At 37.0% G+C, this 22,609-nt stretch overlaps 1 protein-coding gene across 2 annotated transcripts in view; it reads right to left on the bottom strand.

Moving 5' to 3' along the window:
* The window catches only part of LOC122813461 (E3 ubiquitin-protein ligase HECTD3-like), an 833,769-nt gene that overhangs the window by 241,687 nt on the left and 569,473 nt on the right, over positions 1–22,609 (bottom strand). For both annotated transcript variants that reach the window (XM_044085784.1, XM_044085783.1), the window contains exons 11-12: positions 5,563–5,615; positions 5,272–5,336 (exon numbers count right to left, since the gene is read on the bottom strand). In XM_044085784.1, coding sequence (XP_043941719.1) covers positions 5,272–5,336; positions 5,563–5,615 — 118 coding nt within the window. The remainder of the gene's footprint in view (positions 1–5,271; positions 5,337–5,562; positions 5,616–22,609) is intronic.

Here is a 22,609-nt window from a genome sequence, read left to right as displayed (position 1 = left end):
CTGAGCAGATGATGGTAGAGTCATCTGCGTATTGGATGAGTGTGCCATGTTTGGTGGCAGAGGCTAGATTATTGGTGTAAACAGAGAAAGTAGGGGTCCAAGGATGGATCCTTGGGGAACCCCTATGGAGACAGGTAGTTGGGGAGATATGTCATTCTGCCATACAACGGATTGTTGGCGGTCAGACAGGTAACTCTGAAACCAGTTGGTGACTGATTGTGAGAAGGATAGGTTACTGAGGACAGAGATAAGTTGTTTGTGTGGGACCATGACAAATGCTTTAGATAGGTCTAGGAAAGTAGCAGAGGAGAGATAGCCATTGTTTTTATGCTGAAGGATAGTGTTTGTAAAGGAGAGTAAGGCAGTGGTGGTGCTATGGTTTGGTCGGAAACCATGCTGAGTACTGGAAAGGAGGTTGTTAGTAAGGAGGTAGTGTGAGACCTGAGAGTGTATGCATCTCTCTAGTATTTTGGAGAGTGGAGAGAGAATAGCTATGGGGTGGTAATTGGTTAGTTCTGCACAGGGTCCACCTTTGTGGAGGGGAATTATATGTGAGACTTTCCACAATGTGGGAATGTAACTTTCTGACAGAGATCGGTTAATCAAGATGGATACTGGGTAGGCCAGAGCATCAGCTGCGATTTGTAGGTATTCACTTGGGAGGTTGTCTGCTGCTAATTTGGTGGGTTTAAGTTTAGTTAAGAGTTTTTTATGTTGGAGGTAGGTACAGGAGAAAAGAGAAGGCAGTGGGGAGATTACTAGTTGAAGGTGTGGGTTGGAGTTGAGGGGGGGTTGTGTTGTTTAGCTAGTGATAGTATGGTTTGGGTGAAGTGTGTGTTGAATGAGGTAGCAATATTTTCTGAGGAGTGAGGGATGTTAGGAGGAGGGGTACTGACTTTACCTGGGTGGAGGATGGAGTTTATGGAGGAACAGAATTGTTTGGGGCTGTGTTGTGAGGAGTCTAGGGCAGACTGGTAGTATTGGAATTTGTCCCGTTTTATTAGCTTTTTGACTCTATTGCTTAGTTCTAGGAATTTCTGTCTAGCTGCAGGGGTTTTGGTTTTGCCAGTGCTCCCAGGCTTTATCCCTGTTTTTAATTTCTGACTTAGTGGTTTTCTGTAGCCATGGGGAGGGTTGTGCTTTGGTTCTGGAAAATCTTATGGGGCATGGTAATTAAGGATGTTCAGGAAGGTAGTATTAAAAGATTCAACTGCGTCATCTAGACTGAGGTACTTTAGAGCATGCCAGTTACATTCTTTGAGGGATGAGATGAATGTGAGTGGGTTAAAGTTTATTTTTTTACGTATTTGGCGATAGATGACAGTTTTAGCTTGGTACAGGTATTTCTTGAGTAGGAATGTTGGGGAGTGATCACTGAGGCTATCTGATAAGCAGCCTGTTATATATGACTGGGGGTTCTTACTGACTAGTATCCAGTCCAGGGTAGAGTGCTTGCTGGAGTTTTTATTTATCCTTGTTGGTGACTGGACTAGTTGGGTGAAGCCATGAATGTGTACATGATGGGTTGGATTGTTGCCAGAACAGGATTGCCAGTCAATATTGAAATCACCTAAGATGATAGTTTCTTGGGGGAGATGGTGGGTAGACCAGCTGAGGAGGTTTTCTAGTGGAGGGATGTTTTGGCCAGGTGGGAAGTAGCATCCAATTATGTTGATGGTTTTGTTTTCGTTAATTTTGAGGTTGGTATATATTATTTCTTCATTGCCTATTTGTGGAGCTGATGATTTTAAGATCTGGATGTTTAGATGTTGTTTAAATATTATAGCTATACCACCTCCTTTTTGGTTTAGCCGGTCTACTCTTAGTATGCCGTAACCTGTAGGGAGTATTTGCTCACTGGTAATGTGAGGTTTTAGCCAGGTTTCTGTCAGGACGACTATATCTGGGGAGTATAAGTCTATGGTGGCATGGAGTTCATGGACTTTGTTGGATATACTTCTAATATTTAGGCTTAGTAGAAGGAAGTCACTTGGCTTTCTATTGGCTGTAATATGGGAGACGTTGTGATTTCTAGTCTGATTATGAGGATTGGGGTTGGGGATGGTAGGGCCAGGGTTGGGGTGGATGTCTCCACTTAGGGCTAGTTTTGATATGCATGAGATTATTAGTTTTCTCAGTTTTTGAATATGTTTGTTTATAAGGGAAATTTTATGATTGTTCTCTGTGGGGAATAGGTATGGTGGGAGGGTTACTATATTAAGTTGTAGGGATGCTTTACGTTTGGGTAATATAGTTGGTAGAATATGTGGGGGGTGCATAGGGATGGTTCTTGAGCTGGTGGGAGGGGAGCTGAGTATGGGTGAGACATGGGTGGTGGTGTGAGTAGTAGTACAGTGGTAGTGGTTGAGTGGGGGAATGATGGAGCTTTGGTAGGATGTAAGATATGCAAGGAGAGTGCATGCAGTGAGCAAAGGAAAGGTATGCTTGTACATGTCAGTTGAGGAGGTGTGATAGTAGAGGGAATATGGAGGAGGTAGTGTTGGGTTAGCTGTGGTTGGCTATTGGAAAGATGGGAGGGGTTTGAGTGCAATAAAGGTGGGACCACTGGGGCGGAGGGAATAGGGGCAGGGCGGGAGCGAAGCGGTAGAGACCCTATTAGGTTCTTGTATGAGGGTCTGGAAACAATCACAAAGCAAGACAAGTATGTGTTAAGAACAATCACAATTGACCAAGGACTGCTCTGAAACTGTAAGTCTTGTCTTAATTTCTCAGGTGGAAAACCAGGATAACCTTGTATCAGTAGGCTACTGTGGTATAGTTTAAATAAACAAACACACAGTATTGATCAGTTATGGGTACTATTTGCTAACAGAAGGGAATAAGAGAAAGTGGAATATGTGTGTGGTGGTGGGGGGCTGCTTACAGCCAAAGCACAGTGCTCTCCAGGGGAAAATGAAGATTGGCTCAAACAGTTAGACACATACTCAAAGTTAACTGTAGCTGTTTGCAGACAGTTCAGACCAGGACTGCACTTTTCTTATAGGAATGTTAAAGGTGGTACCGCAGTTGAATACTTAAGAGTGGTGTTAGGTCTACATACAAATGATAGGATTTTCACAACTTACTTTGGAATATGAAATGTTCCTACATAAGTTAAAGGAAGTTAAATAATCTTCTACCCTGCTGAGATATTAAGAGAAAATAATGGAGACAGTAATGAATAAAAGAGGCATAAAAAATGCCTTGATAATTATGGTGGGCTTACAAGAAAACTTAGATACATCACCACTTGGAAATGTAAGTAGTCAAGTAAAATTAAGAATTCTGTTTTCTGTGAATCATTCAAAATTAAATGCACAACTATAACATTTTGGAACATAATAAGAGGGAATAAACCTCTTGTCAATGTAGTAGGGGGAGCAGAAAAGTTTGATTCTAAATGAAAGAAAATTATAAAAATATTTTTTTGAGACTATGAATAAAGAAAACAATAGTAAAGACATTAAGATAAAACAAATGGCATCTTCAGGTACTTGTGGGTGTGGAAAGTGTAAAATGTACAGTTATAGTTAAAATAAATCTTGTTGTGCAAATCCTGTCAATAGAAATATATTAATGGGTAAAAAGATTTACCTGTGGGTCCCAAATGGTGCTATATCTTGCAGTGCCAAGACTAGCAGGACTCAGAGAAGATATATGAGCAAGTAAGAGCTATCGCTAAACCTGATAATGAGACATTTCATTTTGTCATAGTATCGTAGGGAATAAAGGTTTGAAATGTGTGTTCCATATTTTGTAACAAGTTTATAAGGATGAAAATGGAGGGGGCAAATACTTGTTCATACAGACAAGAGCACTGTTATTCAATGCCAACAACTATTCTTTTTTAAATGAAATTGTGAAGATAAAATGTATCTTGAAGTCAAAATTGAAGAGAATTGCATGCAACGCTGGGCTATTGGCCATAAGGCATTTGGAAGGAATAAAAGTTTTTTTAAGGGGCATAAAATGTTTTAGACAACCATTTTGTAGATTTTTTTATTAAAGTTAATAATGTTAAATGTGATTTTACTTTAGTTCTACAACTGGATTTTAGAATAATTGAAGATCCATGCTGATATTAATTTAATCTGAGCTCTAATTTTGTCATGTGACTTTGTAATGGTATTTAAACAAGTGAATGAATGAATATGTCTGATAAAGTTCCTTTAATGGTGAAATGAAAAGTGCTAACCTTAGTTTAATAAAGTTGCAAGATATTACAAAGTAGTATTTATTTTTGTTTTATGTGAGAGAATCATCCCACAGCTTACCTGGTAACAAACTATTTCAGGAAAATGTAATCAGACTTTCTAGTTTTTGGTCCAAAGGTGAGCTAACAAGCCCAGTAAAGAAATGGTATCAGTGCTAGGAAAATCAAGCAAAGTCATCATATTAGTGTCATAATGTAACCAAAGTGATCACAACAAATGCTAAGCCAAGTGATTGTTCCATGATCTGTGAGAAGTCCTCAAGCTTTATTTTGCTGACCTTATAATTTTAGGAAGGCCACCTCACGGGTCGCTCACAAAATTACAAACACTTGAATGATAATGCAAAGCAAATTATTGTCTTGTTTTTACCAGGAGCAACATAATAACTGAAGATGATACTACAGAGATCTGGCATGCCACATCCCGAAGAGAAGTCATCTGTCAAGCCAAAAGTACAATGTTTGAGAAGATGTTTTACTTTTGGGGGAAAATTAAGACTTGTTTTCAAGTACCTGATTAATGATCTCAAAGATAATTGCACAGTGCATCAGACTGGGGACTTGACCCTCAAAAAAAATCTTATTGTATTGTTTTTCCCAGATATTAGTTCACTTGTATAACTGTTCTTTCAAAAAATGGTGTCCTTTGACATAGATGATATAATAAAAATAATAATTAAATAAATCACATTTGACAAATTGCATTTAAAAAATGTACTGCAACTTGCCAGAAGAGTGTGAGGTATTGTTGTACCACGAAGATGCCTTGGCTACAACTAATGAGAAAGGACACGTGATATGGTATAACACAAACAAACATCCAGAAATAGAATATACAACCGTCTCAATAAAACTAGCAATGAAAGCAGCTCACCAGGAGGTAGCTGACTTAATTTAATGCTCTGTCCTTTCAAAATTATCCCCTTTCGGACAAGTCTATGTCTTTCATTCACTTACAAACTATAACTGCAAGTAGCAAATGTGCAGTCATCACCACAACTACTAATCAAAGTGTCCAGCAACATAACATAAGGATATGTTGAAAAGAAGCAAATTACCATGATCTGACATGCCCTCTGAGACAAATTTGCATTCCCACCATTGAGTATATTCTGAACTCCACCTGTAAAGAAACATAATGCATTAAACAGGAGTATGTGCATTATGCAGTAGTAGGATATAAAAGAACAAGATCTCCTATGACAGCCTGCAAAAGTTCATCTTTTTCATCACATGCATATCAGTACACCAAATACCTATGCACCAACAGTCAGGACAACAGTGATCCAAAGGAAAAAAGCTGCCATTGAGAAAAGTAAGCGCTGGGAAAAACTATCACTTCAACTTACCTGTAATCGAGTGGTTTTCGACAGGTTTTTGAATACTTCAGGCCATCATATATCTGTAATACAGTGAATGACACTTTAGTATAGCCAGGGGCTATATATCCCTTTCGTAAGAAGTTGATGGGGAATGCAAAATATAACAAGAGTAATGACAACATACAAAGGCAATTTAGTAACCAATTGAGAGGCAGTACTATATTTGTTAGGCATCCACTAACTTCTCTTCCCATGAGAAGGTGCCGGTTTATTCCAAGAACCATTGCCATTTTCTGAATAAATATAAGTTAATATGCATTAGAAGAACCTGTTTGTTTGGGATAAATGTCTGTACTAAATTATCCATCTAAGAGTCCACATAGCAAATCACGTTAAAAGCAAAAAATCACTCTCACTTAAAATAATTATTAAGTTTGATCCATGAGTACATTTTCTGTATGTCTACCATTCTAACTTGAGTCAAGGCTGAAAAGGATGATTTGAATCAATCCAAATTTTGAGAAAAAGCAACAAATAATTACATAAAGGATCTTCACAGCAAGGCAATAAAAGCACAAAACAATGTCACCACTTGGAAAAAGATAAGACCAGTGAAAACTTTCCTTTTTTCACGTTTTAATAAAGGAACACAACAGGACCACAATGTAGTAAAAAATACACTTCTCTAGCGCCTTGGCTGATTAAGCCTTTACAGAGTATACTCTCTCTCTCATGCATACAGCTCTTAAATACCATACATTAAAACAATTATTCAATTACATATGCAAAAAAAATTATCTTAAAGGAAACACTTCCAATGACATCCCTTATTTAACCCCTTTGGAGTCAATGTATTGAATTTCAAGATAAAAATTGATTCTATCTTCCAAAGCTTTTTCTTCATATTTGTAACATTTTCATCCCTCACTTGTTCTGAAATTGTAGCTTTTAAACCACAGGGAATACCACTGTGATATTCCATAAAATGTGAAGCCACCGGGCTATCCTCCCTTCCTTTACAAATGTCACGAATATGTTCCTTCAACCTTTCTTTAAAACTTCTTTTGCTCTCACCTATATATACTCTATCACAGGTAGTCCATTAGTCCATCCTCTATTACATTAACTTTACAAAAAAAAGGAATAAATTCTTTCCAAATCTTTTCCCATTCTTCTTCTGGCTTTTCACACCACAGAAAATAATCCACATTTCTTATTTTCTTAAGAAATTAAGCATCTGTGAATGATTTACATTTCATAAATTCCTGCCAAAATGAAGCAACAGCTTAAACATATTTCTTCTCCTGTCTCATTTTTTTTTTTTGGACAGAGGATTTATAGTAGTTTTTAGGGGTCTTGATCCATACTCTTCATTTCTGGTAAAACAAAAAGCAAATTTTAATTTCTGAATTTGAAGAAGAAAATTTTGAAGCACAAAAAAATTTTTTAAACTGATTTTCTAAGAAGCTACTCCCCCCCTCCTGTCCTTTTACCTTTGGAGGATGCTTTTGTCAATGCCTAGAACATGCCTGACAGTTAGCCTGCTGTACCTAAAAAAGCAGATAGATTTTATGAAGCTCCTTAGAAGTATTACTTCCTAACTTTGCTGCTGCTGCTGCTTAACCGAACCCGTCATCTGTCAAGAATAAATCTTTCTTTTGGAATGAGGAGGCTTTTTTTTTTTTTCAGAAAAGGTTTTTTTTTTCTCAATTGTTAATTTTTTATATTCTGTTAAGTTTAAGGTTTTTAGTTAATGAGGAATATTATAGCATGAGAGAACATGAGAAGAAAAAATTTTAAAAAAAAAAAAAAATAAAAAAAATTTAATCTTTACCTAACACTGTTTTGAAATGTTGTTTATGATGCCACTGAAATGTGATGGCTCTGTGCCACTGGCTACACTGGAACTGTTTTGAGATGGTTGGATGGCTGCATGGCTACAATGGATAAAAATACTCAAGATTTGAGATGCTCCAGATTTTCTCCCAGATTAAAAGATATTGGACCATAAATCAGTGAAAGCGCTTACCATTAAACTTGCTTTTTAATTATAGTGCACTTTGATTTTTCTGCCTACAGGAATACCACATTGTTTTTTTAGTTTGTTAGATATTGCTAACATACTGGCCGATAGATTCACTGCCAACTTTACCCCCACCCCCCAAAGGACCAATCTCAGTACCAGAAGAATGCCAGGCACCCTGCATTACTACAGCACAGGCTAAAGCTAAGTCCAAGAATACAGCTTCCATGGGACCTGATAATATTCCTGGCTGTGTTCTACATAAATTACAAAGTGAACTGGCACCACATCTGTGTGCTTTGTTCACTCACAGCCTCACCTCAGGCTTTGTCCCTACAGAATGGTGCAGTGCTACAGTAATCCCTCTCCATAAAGGAGGAGCGACTACAGACCCTGAAAATTATCGCCCCATTAGCCTGATGAGTCTGATATGTAAGGCTATGGAGCGCATCATTGTGGACCTAATTAACAAGGATATAGGGAATCTCAAACTCTAGATCCCACAGAATTTGGTTTTGTGAAAGGTAGATCATGCCTTCTCAACCTGGTGAGGATGACACTGTCGGGATGCTGCAGTGGTTACTCATGTTGGTTAATACCAAGTCCAAAACATTATCACCTCTTGTGGGGGTGTCAACCAGCTGGTCCAAGGCATTTTCATTGATGAAATCAAGGAATCTCTGGGTATTTGCGTTTTGGCATGAGTAATTCTTCCAATCTATGGTTGGATAGTTAAAGTTGCCCAGGATCATGGTAAAGGATTTAATCTTGATAGATATGTAGAGGTCCAGAATTGTAGAGTGGGCATCTTGAGTCAACGTTGGGGGCCTGTAGCTAGCTATGATTTGAATAGAGGTCTTGTCAACAGTTAACTGCACCTGAAGTGCCTCCTGTACATCATACTGCTTGACCAGCCTGGAGGTGTGCATGTTTTTAATATATATTGAAACTCCACCTCCTTTTGTTTTGCTGCCCAGGGTTTGGACTCTGAATGTATGATAGGATGAGTAACCTGTTATGGCTGGGGTGCTCTCCGCAGCTTTGAACCAGGTTTCTGTGACTGCGCAAATGTCAGCATCTTCCAGGGTTAAGAATGCTTCCAATGAGTGCAGTTTCAGCATGACCTTTAATTTGCGTTTTGATGAAATTTTCATGCTGGTAGTTTTGACCTCACGGCATTGCCTAGAAAAAGGCACTATGGAGGAGGTAAAAGCCTTTGCCAGAAGCCTGAAACCCAAGGGAGACAGATGCAGGCCATGTCTGGCAAAGCATTATGGTCTGTCGATCATGTCTTCCCAGGCTGTCAGGTACTGGATCCCCTTGGAATGACACCAGAAACTAAGCCAATTGTTAAAGTCAATCATTTTCTGTTTGTATTGAGGCATCATTCTGGGTGATGGTAGAATGCTGTTTAAGGCTAGGGACATACCTGCCTGGAACACATATTCAGAAAGCTTGATCATGTCTCTATACATATAGTCCAGGGAGGTATGTTTCAAGTCATTCATGCCAACATGGACTATGAAAAAGTCATAACAGTACCTGCTGAGTGACTAGAGTGCATGTGTGATATGGATGATTCTGGCACCTGACAAACAACTAACCGTGACTTTCTCCTTATCCAGCCTGGTGAGGGGTCCATTTGTGTGTCTCACAATGGAGTGTCCCATAAATAATATATTGGGTTTGTGGGTAGGCCTTAGTGAGACACAGGTGTGTGGACTATGTGTGGTGTGTGGTGTGGGCTGTGGAGTTTGTGTGTATTTTTGCCTTGGAGGTCTTTTTTGTTTGGGTATGTTTTTGTTGAGGACCGCCACATATGTGGGTGTGTGTTGTGTAGGTTTGGGTGGTGTTTGAAGTGTGGTGTTTGTGTTGACAACCTTTTCAGTGCAGGTATACTGCCTTGTGATGGAGAGACCATAGACTCTAGGCTTTTAATGTAATTGCATCTCTCACAGATTGTGTTCCTAGGTGGTAGTAGTAGAGGGTTATCTGTGTAGAAGAGGCAGCTGTTACACTGTCTCAGGATGCCCATATCAACCATACTGGCAGGAGAAACCATAGGAAACTATCCATCCATCCATATTTGTCAGAATCAGAGGGAAGATATGCCAGAGAGAGCTAAAGGGGTAAAGGGTGGAAGGTCTAAGATGAGTAGTACTAGGTGATCACACAAGTGCTACTAAGGGAAAATTTGCAGCTGGAATACCTCGCAATGGCTTAAAAACAGTGTGGCTGTGTTACACACCAGCTTAAACAGGGGGTTTAAATACCACAACAAAATAGAAGATTCTAGTAACACAGAAATCTAGCCAATCCTGCTAGCCCCTGCTCTCTTTACCAATCAGCTTGTGCCAGACAAGGTCCAGGCAGCCCTGCTACTCTCACTAGCATAGAAGATAGGCCCCTACCAATACAAGATGGCTGTCAGAAACACAGAAGGCAAACACAAGATGGCTGCCAGAAACACAGAACGCAAAAAAACAAACAGCTGTGGATGCAGCAAACTTGTATCCAGACTGTGCTACTAAATTTAAGGGTTAAGAACACAGTAAAACTCACAGAAAAGCACACATCAACCACTTACTGACAAAATAGAACTCACAGTATGATAAAATACAGTTAAACAGTAATGAAATGCAGTAAAATGCAGTTAAACAGTAATGAATTGCAGTAAATAGCAATGAAATACAGTTAAACAGTAATGCAATGCAGTTAATCAGTAAATTGCTTTAAAAACAGTGCAAGTGTGATGAATTAGCTATAAGGCACAGAAAAAATAATAGGCAAGTACAAAAGCAGTAATATAAGTGAAAATAAATAAAAAAGCACTTAGGTTGGTCTTGGAGCCTTAAGAATTTTGTAAAACGTCACAAAGATGATGCACAGCCTGGTTCAAACAAGCTGTTTGCGATAGTGCACACTTTCAAAATGGTATCCCTTCACAACTTGATAACGCTCACTCCCCATATGTGTTTTCTGGTGACATTACATGTAAAAGAAGCATTTAATTGCATTCCTATAGATACAGAGTTCAGATGTTCCTTATGGTTTTCTGTATTTGGATTATACTGTCTGTTCTTTCCATTACCCTTTGGTCTATCCACTGCTCCAAGGGTATTCTCAACAAATCTAGCTCTAGTGATAACCTACTGCTGAATGCAAGGTATTCTCATTTTCTCCTTATTTACATGATTTGCTTATCTCTGCAGAGTCTTTTTCAAAGTGTCAGGAATCTGTCACCTGGGTGAAGGATCCTCTACATGGACCCGGGTTCCACTAGAATAGAAAAAAACTTGTTTGACTCCTCACAGGATTTTTTTCTTGGATGTTTTCTAAATACATTAGTTCAAATTTTTTTTTTCTGAGAGGAAAATTAGATCTGTATCTAGATCTATTCCTGAGTTTTTGCACTCAGACTATGGTCTTAACAAGGGAATATTTCAGGATTTTGGGTCTCATGGCTTCTATGATTCTCAAGATTCTTCTAGCAGGACTTCACATGAGGTAAAATTCAATGACATATTATCCCAGTTTCAACCTTTCTGACATTTCAAATTCCAGTTTTGGGGTTTGTGAGAAGGGACATCTTTTGGTGGTGAGACCAAATCTATTAAAATCCAGGTCTTCCATTTTCCCTTTCAGCTCCAGCACAGTCTGTCACAACAGAATCCACAGACTTTGCATGTGAAGAAGCAGTGTTTATGAGGATGGGATAAAAGTGCAGGGTCTTTGGAACAAAAAAGACAGACCAAAACACACACACATAATTGATGTTGACAGTTATAAATGCTCTCAACTCTCTCAATCATCTGTGATCCCCAGGATCATTACAAGTATCTACAGACCACACTACAGTGATGTGGTACATAAGCAAACAGAGAGGAGCCAGATCTTACCCACTGGGAAGTCTATCCATGGGAGTCTCTGATATAACTTTTTAACAGAATCTCATTCTAAACGCACATTACATTTTGTCAGAACAAAGTTATATGGCAGATAAGCTGAGGAGGACCAGGACAGACCTCATGAACAGAAACTGAAGGAAATAATTCTTTTTGCAAGCAATTTTACATCATAAACCATAGTGACACACTCCCAGTTGCAAACATTATACATCACTTATAATATACCCATTCGTTTTCAGTCAAAAATTAAATAGCTGAAAAATGAAACAAATGAAAAACTGGTCCAAAACACAAAACACCAAGATGAATCAGTAGGATAAACCACTCCACAGTCAAATAATGCACAGAGTTGAACCAACTTCAATAAACCCAATACTGGAATTTATTTAGTGAAATTTGTAAAGACAAAGGATAAGTGCTTTTGTCTTGACCACTTTAGAACTTCATCAGATAATAAATTCAACTTCACAATGCATTTTTATAGGAGAAATTACTTAATTAAAAATGTCATAATCAATTAATATAATGTTTTAGATTACACACCCCCTTAAAGAAAAATACATATAAAAACCTGTGGTTATGTGTATGTAAAGCACATAAAATCAATGTGTACTGAAATAAATACAATAAAACATCCATAGTATAATGAATAACCATAAATATAAGCATAAATATAATAATATTTAAAATCTATGTAAATGGTGAATAAATACCTAAAACATATTATCTTTCTAGGGCCTTTAGTTTTAAAAGGGCACTAATGGAAATGTGTTCATTTAAGCCTGGCCAGCTGGATGCATTACGACACAGCTGCCAGTAAAGTTCCCTCTTCTCTAACTAAAGTGACCAAGCACCACCTCGAAGTTCTGTTTTTATATTGTCAATGTCAATAAAATAAAAGGAATGTCCAGTACTTTCCATTATATGCTTGCTGAGTGCATTGGTGTCTTTTCTGATTTTATATCATACAAGTGTTCATAGATCCAGTTTTTTTAACTTATGATCTGTTTTTCCTATGTAAAAACAGCTGCAACAATTACATAGAGCACAACAAATAATCCTTTTGGACCCACAATTATATTTTTGATGGAGCCTTACTTCCATGTTGTTTATCTGGAAGGTGCTACCCTCCTTAATGTGTTTACAATAGTTACACATTGCACACTTTTTCATGTAACCATCATTGTTCTTTCTCTTTGGTTTCATCTCAAATATATTCTTTCGATTTCTGCCCTTCTTGAACAACACGGTGGGTTGGGTACCAATAAATGTTCTAATGGCTTTTTCGTGGTTTAGTATGGACCAATTCTTTTCTAGGATTCTTCTTAAGGTATAACTATCATTAGTGTAAACAGTAATGAAAGAGGTCTTATAGTCCCTTTTCTCTACTTGGTTGTCCACATTCATTACTTGAGAGGTGTTGTTATAGCTAATTATACTAGTGTCAAGATCAGATAATAACGGAGTAAAATAACCTCTCTCCCTTTTATTTACTACTTCCACCATAATGTCCATAATGAACTTGTATGAATAACCTCTCCTTACAAACATACATTTCAGGTTGTCACATTCACTAAGGAAATCCTCCATATCTGAAACCATTTGGGCTGCACTAACAAACTGCCCTTTTACAATGGCTTTTTTCTGTTTCTGTGGATGTGTGCTCGAGTAATGGAGTAAAGAGTTGGAGTAGGTTTCCTTTCTGTACACTTTAGAGACAAACTTATTGTTGACATAATCCTTAATTAAAAGGACGTCCAGAAAGGGTAACTGGTCCATACTGTAATTGTTGGTGAATTTCAAAAATGTTGTAGTGGAATCCATATATACAATAAAATTCTTGATGTATTCTGGGGATCCATCCCACAGAATAAAAATGTCATCCAGGAAACAAGTGTAGCATTTTACATACTTAAACAAGGGACTGGTGAAAAGAAACTTCTTTTCCCATTGTGTGACTACAATATTTGCATATAAGCCCCCACATGAGGAACCCATTGCTACCCCCTCCTGCTGTAAATATATTTCACGATTGAAATAAATAAAATTATTTTTCAGTACCAGTTCAAGTAATTGTGTATATATCTGAACATTATTGTGTTCAACTCCTTTTTCGTAAAAAAATTCTGAAAACCACTCCAACCATATATTATGGGGAATGATGGAATACAAATCCTTAATATCAATAGTCAAAAGAACATATAAGGTTTTGAATGGAGTGTTGTTTATGAGTTGCAAAAAACTCCATGAGTCCTTACAAATGTGGGTTTCAGTATATACCAGTTCTTTAAGTCAAATGTCCAGTTATTTTGCAGTCGGGTGGGTAATAGAGCCTTTGGCACCAACAATAGGTCTCATCTGTGGTTGTTCGAGGTTTTTATGTAGTTTAGGTAACCCGAACATAACTGACATCCTGGGATATGACAGTTAAATAGTTTAAAACTTCAATGGTGATGGACCCCTCAATAAATAAGTCCTGTAACTCATTCTTAATTCTATTGTATGCTGTGTGTAATTCATTAATAGAAGATTTTATATAGGCTTTCCCATTTAAGATGTGTAACATCTTGTTGGTGTAATCATTCTGGTTCATAAGAACTACACCTCCTCCCTTGTCAGGTTTCATTATTCTGACTGAATCAAGTACACCTTTAATGTCCTGTAGAACACCATGCACATTGTTGTCTGTCTGTTTTGATTAGTCCTTAAAAAGTTACGAATGTCTAATTCACATATTCTTTCAAACAATTGAATGATGGGATGAAGGGGGGGGTTGTATGTACTAGACATAGCCAGGGGATTAATAAAATCTGAAAATGAATTCTGAAAAAGAAAAGTGGTTTTGAATTTAACCGCTATTGTACAAGGATTAATAAAAAAGGTTGACTCCTTCCTCGGCACGCCCCCTAATGATGACAGGCGCATTCTGAACACTCCAGGAGAAGCAGCGGTTGCTTCTACAAGCCTACGGAGTATTCTCAATGAAGGAAACACTCTCCAAGAACTTCATTCTTCCAATTCAACTTCTTTCAGGACTGGATTAACTAATGGGGAAGAGAATTTGATTCCTTGTGGGCAGAGAACTGCAAATCCGGACTAACTTGAATCTAGCAGGATCGGACGTTCGTTCTAACCACAGGAGTTCTATTCCTGTTTTGAAGGACTGGCTTTCTGAGGCCATAGTTTTAAACAATGAAAAGCAAACAACAGGTACTGTTTTGAATAATAATATTCATATGTTATTAGAAGAATTTGATTACAAACCTTCCAAAATCAAGCGTTTACAGCTTGATAATGCATATTTTGCTGAATGTATAAAAGAGCATATTGTCCCTAAGGGACTACGAATGTGGCATTATCCCAGTGGCTTAAAAGTAGGTTCTGACCTGCATAAAGAACTTATGGCACTTTTTGATGTTCATGGTTTTGAATATATGAAAGTAATTGTGAGAAGTAATGATGTTTTGATTAATGATTTAATAACTAGTGTTTCAGAACTTCATAAAATAATTTCTGAACATATACAGTATGATGAATTCAAATATGAACACATACGTATATTTCGTAGTATTGATCAGTTATCTACCTCTATAACAGCTCATAAAGTGAAAAAGCTTAACAGGGACAAAAATGACTATGTGAAGGGCTTACCTTAAACCACCCCCTTCACAGGAATGGGGTAATAAATTCCCAGACCCTAGTAACAACTTTGCCAACAATACTGAAATCAACTGTGATATTTCTAATGATGGACCAAATGTTTTTTTAGACCCACAAGTATTCACACCCCTAAGACGCTCAGAGAGAATAAGGAACAAAACAGCTGTACCGAATCAACCTTGGGAAACAAACCAGGGCAACACATATCCCTCCGGTACTCAATAGAACATGAGGAGGAAATTCAACAGGAGGGGAGGGGGCCTCAGAACCAAACTTGGTCCAACAGGAATTAATTAATGAAATTAATGATTTTTCACCAGTTTTAGAGGATGTTACTGATTACGTATTACCTCATTGTCACATTATTACTAATATGGAAGGTGATTTTAAAGTTTACAACTTTTCTGATGTTTTAATTGAGACTAAGCACTGTGACTTGTATGTAAAAGGTTTTGCCTATGTACCTGCACAACCTACAGATATTTCTAGCATATTAATAGACCTTAAATTATACACGTAAAGTGAACTTTAAGGTTCTTTTTCAGAATTCATTTTCAGAAGATTTTATTAATCCCTTGGCTATGTCTAGTACATACAACCCCCCCCCCCCCATTCATCCCATCATTCAATTGTTCGAAAGAATATGTGAATTAGACATTCGTAACTTTTTAAGGACTAATCAACACAGACAGATAGACAACAATGTGCATGGTGTTCTACAGGACATTAAAGGTGTACTTGATTCAGTCAGAATAATGAAACCTGATAAGGGAGGAGGTGTAGTTCTTTTGAACCAGTATGATTACACCAACAAGATGTTACACATCTTAAATGGGAAAGCCTATATAAAATCTTCTATTAATGAATTACACACAGCATACAATCAAATTAAGAATGAGTTACAGGACTTATTTATTGAGGGGTCCATCACCATTGAAGCTTTAAACTATTTAACTGTGTCATATCCCAGGATGTCAGTTATGTTCGGGTTACCTAAACTACATAAAAACTCGAACAACCACCCATGAGACCCATTGTTGATGCCAAAGGCTCTATTAGCCACCTGATTGCAAAATTCCTAGACATTAGACTTAAAGAACTGGTATATACTAAAACCCACATTTGTAACGGCTCATGAAGTTTTTTACAACTCATAAACAACACTCCAGTCAAAACCTTTTATGTTCATTTGACTATTGATATTAAGGATTTGTATTCCATCATTCCCCATAATATAGGGTTGGAGTGGTTTTCAGAATTTTTTTACGAAAAAGGAGTTGAACACAATAATGTTCAGGTGTATACACAATTACTTGAAATGGTACTGAAAAATAATTTTATTTCTTTCAATAGTGAAATATATTTATAGCAGGAGGGGGTAGCAATGTGTTCTTCATGTGGGGGCTTATATGCAAATATTGTAGTCACATAATGGGGAGAAGTTTCTTTTCACCTTTCCCTTGTTTAAGTATGTAAAATGCTAGACTCATTTCCTGGATGACATTTTTATTCTGTGGGATGGACCCCTAAAATACATCAAGGATTTAATTGTATATATGTATTCCACTACAACATTTTTGAAATTCACCTACAATTACAGTATGGACCAGATACCCTTTCTGGACGTCCTTTTAATTAAGGATTATGTCAATAATAAGTTTGTCTCTAACCCAAGAAGCCATAGCAAACCATTGTGAACAAGAATAAGAACTACTAGAAAGCTATGATGAACATAACAATAACTAGAGCTTATTATTTATTAGATACCTCTTAATATGCCTAGAAACCTAATAACTACAGCTTATTACTTATTAGGGTTCTCAGCATATTAAGAAGTATATAATATTTTATCCTGCAAGTTATTTCTGATCATCCCTGTTAGGTACAGGCAGAGAGCACAGCCATATGTACCACTGACTGGACATAAACCGGAGGGCATGTATCCAGACCATATGTAAGAGGATGTGAAAAGAGGCTTCTTCTTATCATGCTTCCTGGGACCATTCATGAGCATACTGTTTGTGCTGCAATCTGATGAATAAACTTTATGAAATATATACCAACATCATAATATATCTTGAAGTATGACAGAAGTTAATACCTGGAAGTATACCAGCTCATGCTCTCTTTACTGTTAAATGCAAATAGGGAACTTATAAATTGATCTAGAAATGCATGTGTAATTGTGCCTACAAAATACATGCACAGATGTGCAAACATAGATATGTACCAAATACAGGCAAGCATGTACTCGACATGCATAAAAATGCATTGATACACACACATACATGTGCATTTAAGTATGCATTATGGAAAGGAACACAGAAACATAGAAACAAACAAAACACATGCACACACAAAAAGTACAGTTGTGTCAGAACTTACCATAACAGTAGATGCCCTACTGTTCACCATAACAGTATTCCAAACTGCAGGGTTTTCTCACCAAATAACCTGAACATCTGTCTGGGGTACCTAAGTCAAATCTTTCCATACAGCCATATGTCTGACGAATGACCTAAGCCCATGGGCGTAAGCGTATATAAGTGGATGTATGACTCAAAGAACCTCAGACAATTTCAAAAACAGAAAGCCTATAGACACCTGAGGATATCAGGAAAAAAAGTTCAGTTAATAGGGGAGAATGCTGAAAATGGTCTCCCTAAATCTGTGAGAAGTGCTTAAGAAAACAGATAAGGGGAATGTTAGACGGGAAGAAATATTGTAACAGTGATATGACTCTACTGTTACTGTAATTTCTTACACATCTGTACTATATCCTTCCTTAGAACACTGCTGCAGTATAGCAAACTGTTGGATGATTCCCAAAGCTTAATTAGTATTGAGGGTGGTTGGCTGTAACACAGGAGAGTGGTCAATCAATCTATTCTAGACAGAACTGATCTGGCAAAGGAAGCTCTGGATCTGAATAAAAGCACCCACCTTGTAATGTTTGATAAAAGTATGTACAGAGGATAAAGTTGCAGCTTCTAGTTTATCTCTCAAGTCTACTGACTTGTGAAAGGCGCCAGAAGAAGACACTACTCTTTATTTATTCAGTTAAAGAAAGGAAATGGACTCCAGTTAGCAATAGTTTTAGAAACTGGATTTCCCATTTTGGCTTCTTGAAAAGAAACAAACAATTGGTTAACATTGTGGATCGGCTTTGTTTTGTCCAAGTAAAATATGAGCTGCCTGTGAACATCCAGGAGTGAAAGAGTCTTTCTACTTTATTTTGAAGATTAGGAAAGAAAACAGGGAGGTTAATGGATTAATTGAGGTAGTAGCATAGTTAGGGTGGAGCGAGAGGGGCAACTGCCTCAGATGCAAAGTGCTGGGGGGGGCACAACCAGCCAATTCCAATCTTTCGTTAAAAGCCAGTATTGTATTTGCAGTCAAACCTGAGCATTGTAGCACTCCATGTGCGGTCTAAATTGTAGCATCTGCTTGCTACATTGTAGCAAACAGATTACTACAGTTTAAAAGTAAAAAAATATGTTTTTGTTTTAACTAAAACCTGAGCACTGCAGTACTCCATGCAGGCATGATATAAACTGTAGCAATTGTTTGCTACATTTCTAACAAAGAGTACACTGCAGTTTAAAAAGAAAATGCTGTAGCACTCCACGCAGGCATGGTATAAACCCTAGCAATTGTTTGCTGCAGTTTAAAATAAATAATGTTGAGGGAGGGTTGGGGTAGGGCACAGAAACAGGATCTGAATGGCTGGGGCAGGAGGGAGGGGGCATGTGTTGGTGTGCCGGTAGATTTTTTTCTCTTCAATGGAAGAGCTGGGGGGGGGGGTGCTCATAGATCTAACTGTAATAAGCTGATCACTTAAATGTATGGATCACCTTACTACAGTGAAGTGCTTTTTTTTTTTGCTCTTCAGTAGAATAGCATACCTGTCCAGGGCAGTGGTGAACCAGCTAATGCTTCTGAAATGAGGGATAGCTCATTGACCACTTTAGGCATAAATGAAGGACTGGCCCAAAAAGACACTACGTCCTTATGAAAAATAAGGAAGAGTGGGATTGCCATGATGGTTTGCAGCTAAGAAACCTTCTAGCTGAAGTAAGGACTACTATAAGAATATTTTTTCAACTACAGAATCTGAAGTATGCAGAAGCCTCTCTCAAAGGAAGGAAGAATGCATTTTGCAAGGGCAAAGTTAAGGTCACAAGAAGGCAGAATACCTTTCCTAGGTGGCTTTAGAAGGCAGAAGAACTTTCCTTGGGGGTTTTAGATGGAGGACACTTGAGGAACTGTACCTCTAACCTGGAAAGAAGAGGGCAGTCAAACATGCAGAAATGGCTGATAGTTGTGCCTTGATTAAAGAATATGCAGAACCGGCTTTAATAGGTCCTATAATAGAGTTCTGTTTTTTAGCATTACACCAAATAGAAAATATTTTCCATGTAGATTTCCTGGGAGTTGGTTTCTTGCCTCTTGAAGGACCTGTAGCACATCTTCAGAAAACTGTTGTCTAAAAGAGATCAGAACCCAAAATTATTGTCTAAAAGAGATCAGAACCCTATCATCCATAATGTCAGGGTGAAGAATAATAGTATGGGGTTAAGAGGTCAGCCCTTGTGTTGTGTCAGCAAATCCACTCTATTGGGTAACTTGTGTTGATGACCCCTTTTTAGGTGGCAGAAAAGGGGTAACCAATCTTGCCCCACACAAAAGGAAGTCACCAGTAAGATGTCTGGGTTGTCTTTTAGGATCTTCAGAAAGACTTTTGAGAGTAGTAGTAAAAGAAAAAAGGCATAAAGGAAACTCCCTTTCCAAGGAAAGGACATGGCATCCACCCTCAATGCCTGAGGTCAAGGAGGCCTTGAGCAAAACTGAAGTAGCTGTTTGTTGATGATGGAGGCAAATAGGTCAATCTGCAGAAGACCCTAACTGTGGACTATGTCTGGGATGATTTCCTTGTTTGGCAGCCATTCATGAGGGTCTTCCCTTGATCTGCTTAGAATATCTTACAGGATGTTAAACTGTGAAGGAATGTAAACTGCTTGGAGGGAATTGTTTGCTTTTGTGGCCTGCTTCCATCCCATAAGAGCCAGTCCATATAGTTACCACAAACAGAACCCCAAAATGTGTCTGTGCAGACCAAATACACAAAGAGCCAACTGAAACAAAAACAAGCTTGCTTAGTATATTCAGCTCAACTAGGAACACCAAAAATGTTTAAACTAAAATGAACAGTGTCAAATACTAAGCCAAGAATTGTTTAATGACAAAAATATCCATGAACAGATACAGGTTTAATGCTTTCATCCCTCTACATCACTGGGACTTCATCAGAACCGATTGCTCTAACAACTTTAAAATCTAAATAATGTCCAGAACTTGATCACATGCTTCAAACTGCCAATCACAATTCATCTTTCACCACATACTAAAAAAAAGAAATGGTATTCTTTTTTTTTTCAATAATAATTCTTTATTATTTTTCAACTTGTTCATACAAACATTTGACTGAGAAATACACAGGTAATTTCCAAATAAAGCTTCAAACAACATGCTTATAACATATGTACACTATTTACATGAATGCTTCCATATTTTAACATAGAAGTACATATGAAGATTCTTATCACTAGGGATAATATCTTGTAATAATATGATTTCTGATAGGGTTAGACTTTATACTATATATATATCCAGGGAGTTTCCTGGGCTCGGTACATTAAGCCAGTATAATATTGAAAATTTGCTCCAAAATCTTCAGATTATTTATATGTTTGCTATGATTATTAATTAGTAGTTTGTGGGCTGATATATGTTTTATCGCTAAAATCTTGAAGTTGTCCCATGAAGTTGGAGATGGGTTCAGCCAATTACTAGCTATGTAGAGTTTCATTAGCAAAAAGATATTCATAAGTATGGTCATTTGGGATCTAGATAGATTATTTGGAGGGATATGCAATATCATAAATTCCCAAGAAAGCGTTGAATTTTGATATCCTATCTTTTGCAGTTGTAATTTTAAGGAATTCCAAAGTTTGTATATACATTTACAGCTCCAGAACATGTGTAGGAGGTCAACAGTTTCATCTTTACAGTATGGGCACTTAGGAGAATTTTTAGAGTTAAATTTATGCAAGCTAAGATGTGTATAGTAAGCATTATTGAGTATCATGATTTGGGTAAATATTAACTTCTGGAGGGAGATTGATTTTAATGTTAAATTAATTGCTTTTACTATTTTACTTTCTTCAATCAATGGTATTTTTTCTTCCCAATAGTTTGACAAGAGGACATGATCTTGATATTTAAAGTCTTTTATCAGTTTATATGTGGATGTTATAAATTTGGTACCTTGTAATAGGGCTTGCCATAGTGCGGTACATTTCATTAAGTCCTCTTTATTAATACTTAAATCTTTAAAGAAGCTTATGGATAGATCTTTAATCTGTCTCAATATGACTAAGTATGATGTGGGAAGATTCATTTGCTGTCTTAAATCATGAGCCGAATAAGTCAGATATGGGTATATATCATGTAGAGTTAAGTTAATTATAAGTGGGAAGTTTTTTAGATCTATTAGTTGATTATTAATTTTCAGGTTAGGGATCCTATGAAAAGGTTGTAAGGTCATCATTTGTTGGAGGAGATTTAATGATCTAAAGAGATTTTGTAATAATGTTATATATATTTTAATGTGTTCCGTTAGTGCATATGATTTAATATTATCTTTTCTTAGGAAAGGTAATGATTTAGGATTTATATTCAGATTCTCAGCATGTTTGTAATTCAATCTTAGCCAGTTTGGGGACCAATTATTACTACGTGCATCACGATTAGCAATTCTTAAAATTTTATTAGCATTTATTATTAAGTAATATTTTTCAAAGTTGGGTAAGTCTAGACCACCTCTATTTTTGAGGTCATCAATTTGTCGTATGATATTCTAGTTTTCCTTTGTTTCCATATAAATTTAGCAGATTCAGTGTGAATTTGTTTAAAGGACTTCTTGGGGATTAGGACTTGAGTAGATCTGAAGATATATAATAGTCTGGGCAATACATTAATTTTAATAATTGAGACCTTTGCTAGAGGTGGTAATTTCAAGTTATTCCATCTCCTTAGGTCAGATAAAATGTGATCCCAAGTTAGTTTAACATTATTAAAATAGAAGTCCTTGTTATCTGTGGAAAGAAATGGTATTCTTAAAAATGTGTAATACTTAAAATGTCATTATATTACAATTAATATTACAATTTTAAAACTGCCTAAAAAATAATAACTTAAACCAAAATTAGCACTGTTAGTTTAAAATCTGTTAGCTCTAAATTTTAACACTGGAACAATAGAAATTTGATAATTCAACCCAAGTCCATAGACAGCACCCAATTGTAGTTGCCATATTAATGCTTTGTATTCCAACTTAGTCTTCCATGGGCTGGGCCTCCTCTAGTATCAAGTTGAATGGTCTCTAGTAATCCAAATAAAAAAAAACTAGACATGCTACATT

The sequence above is a fragment of the Protopterus annectens genome, chromosome 10.part0 (assembly GCF_019279795.1).
Source record: "Protopterus annectens isolate FY-2018-M chromosome 10.part0, PAN1.0, whole genome shotgun sequence".
Lineage (NCBI taxonomy): Eukaryota > Metazoa > Chordata > Ceratodontiformes > Protopteridae > Protopterus > Protopterus annectens.
This window is presented reverse-complemented; position numbering and strand designations above follow the sequence as displayed.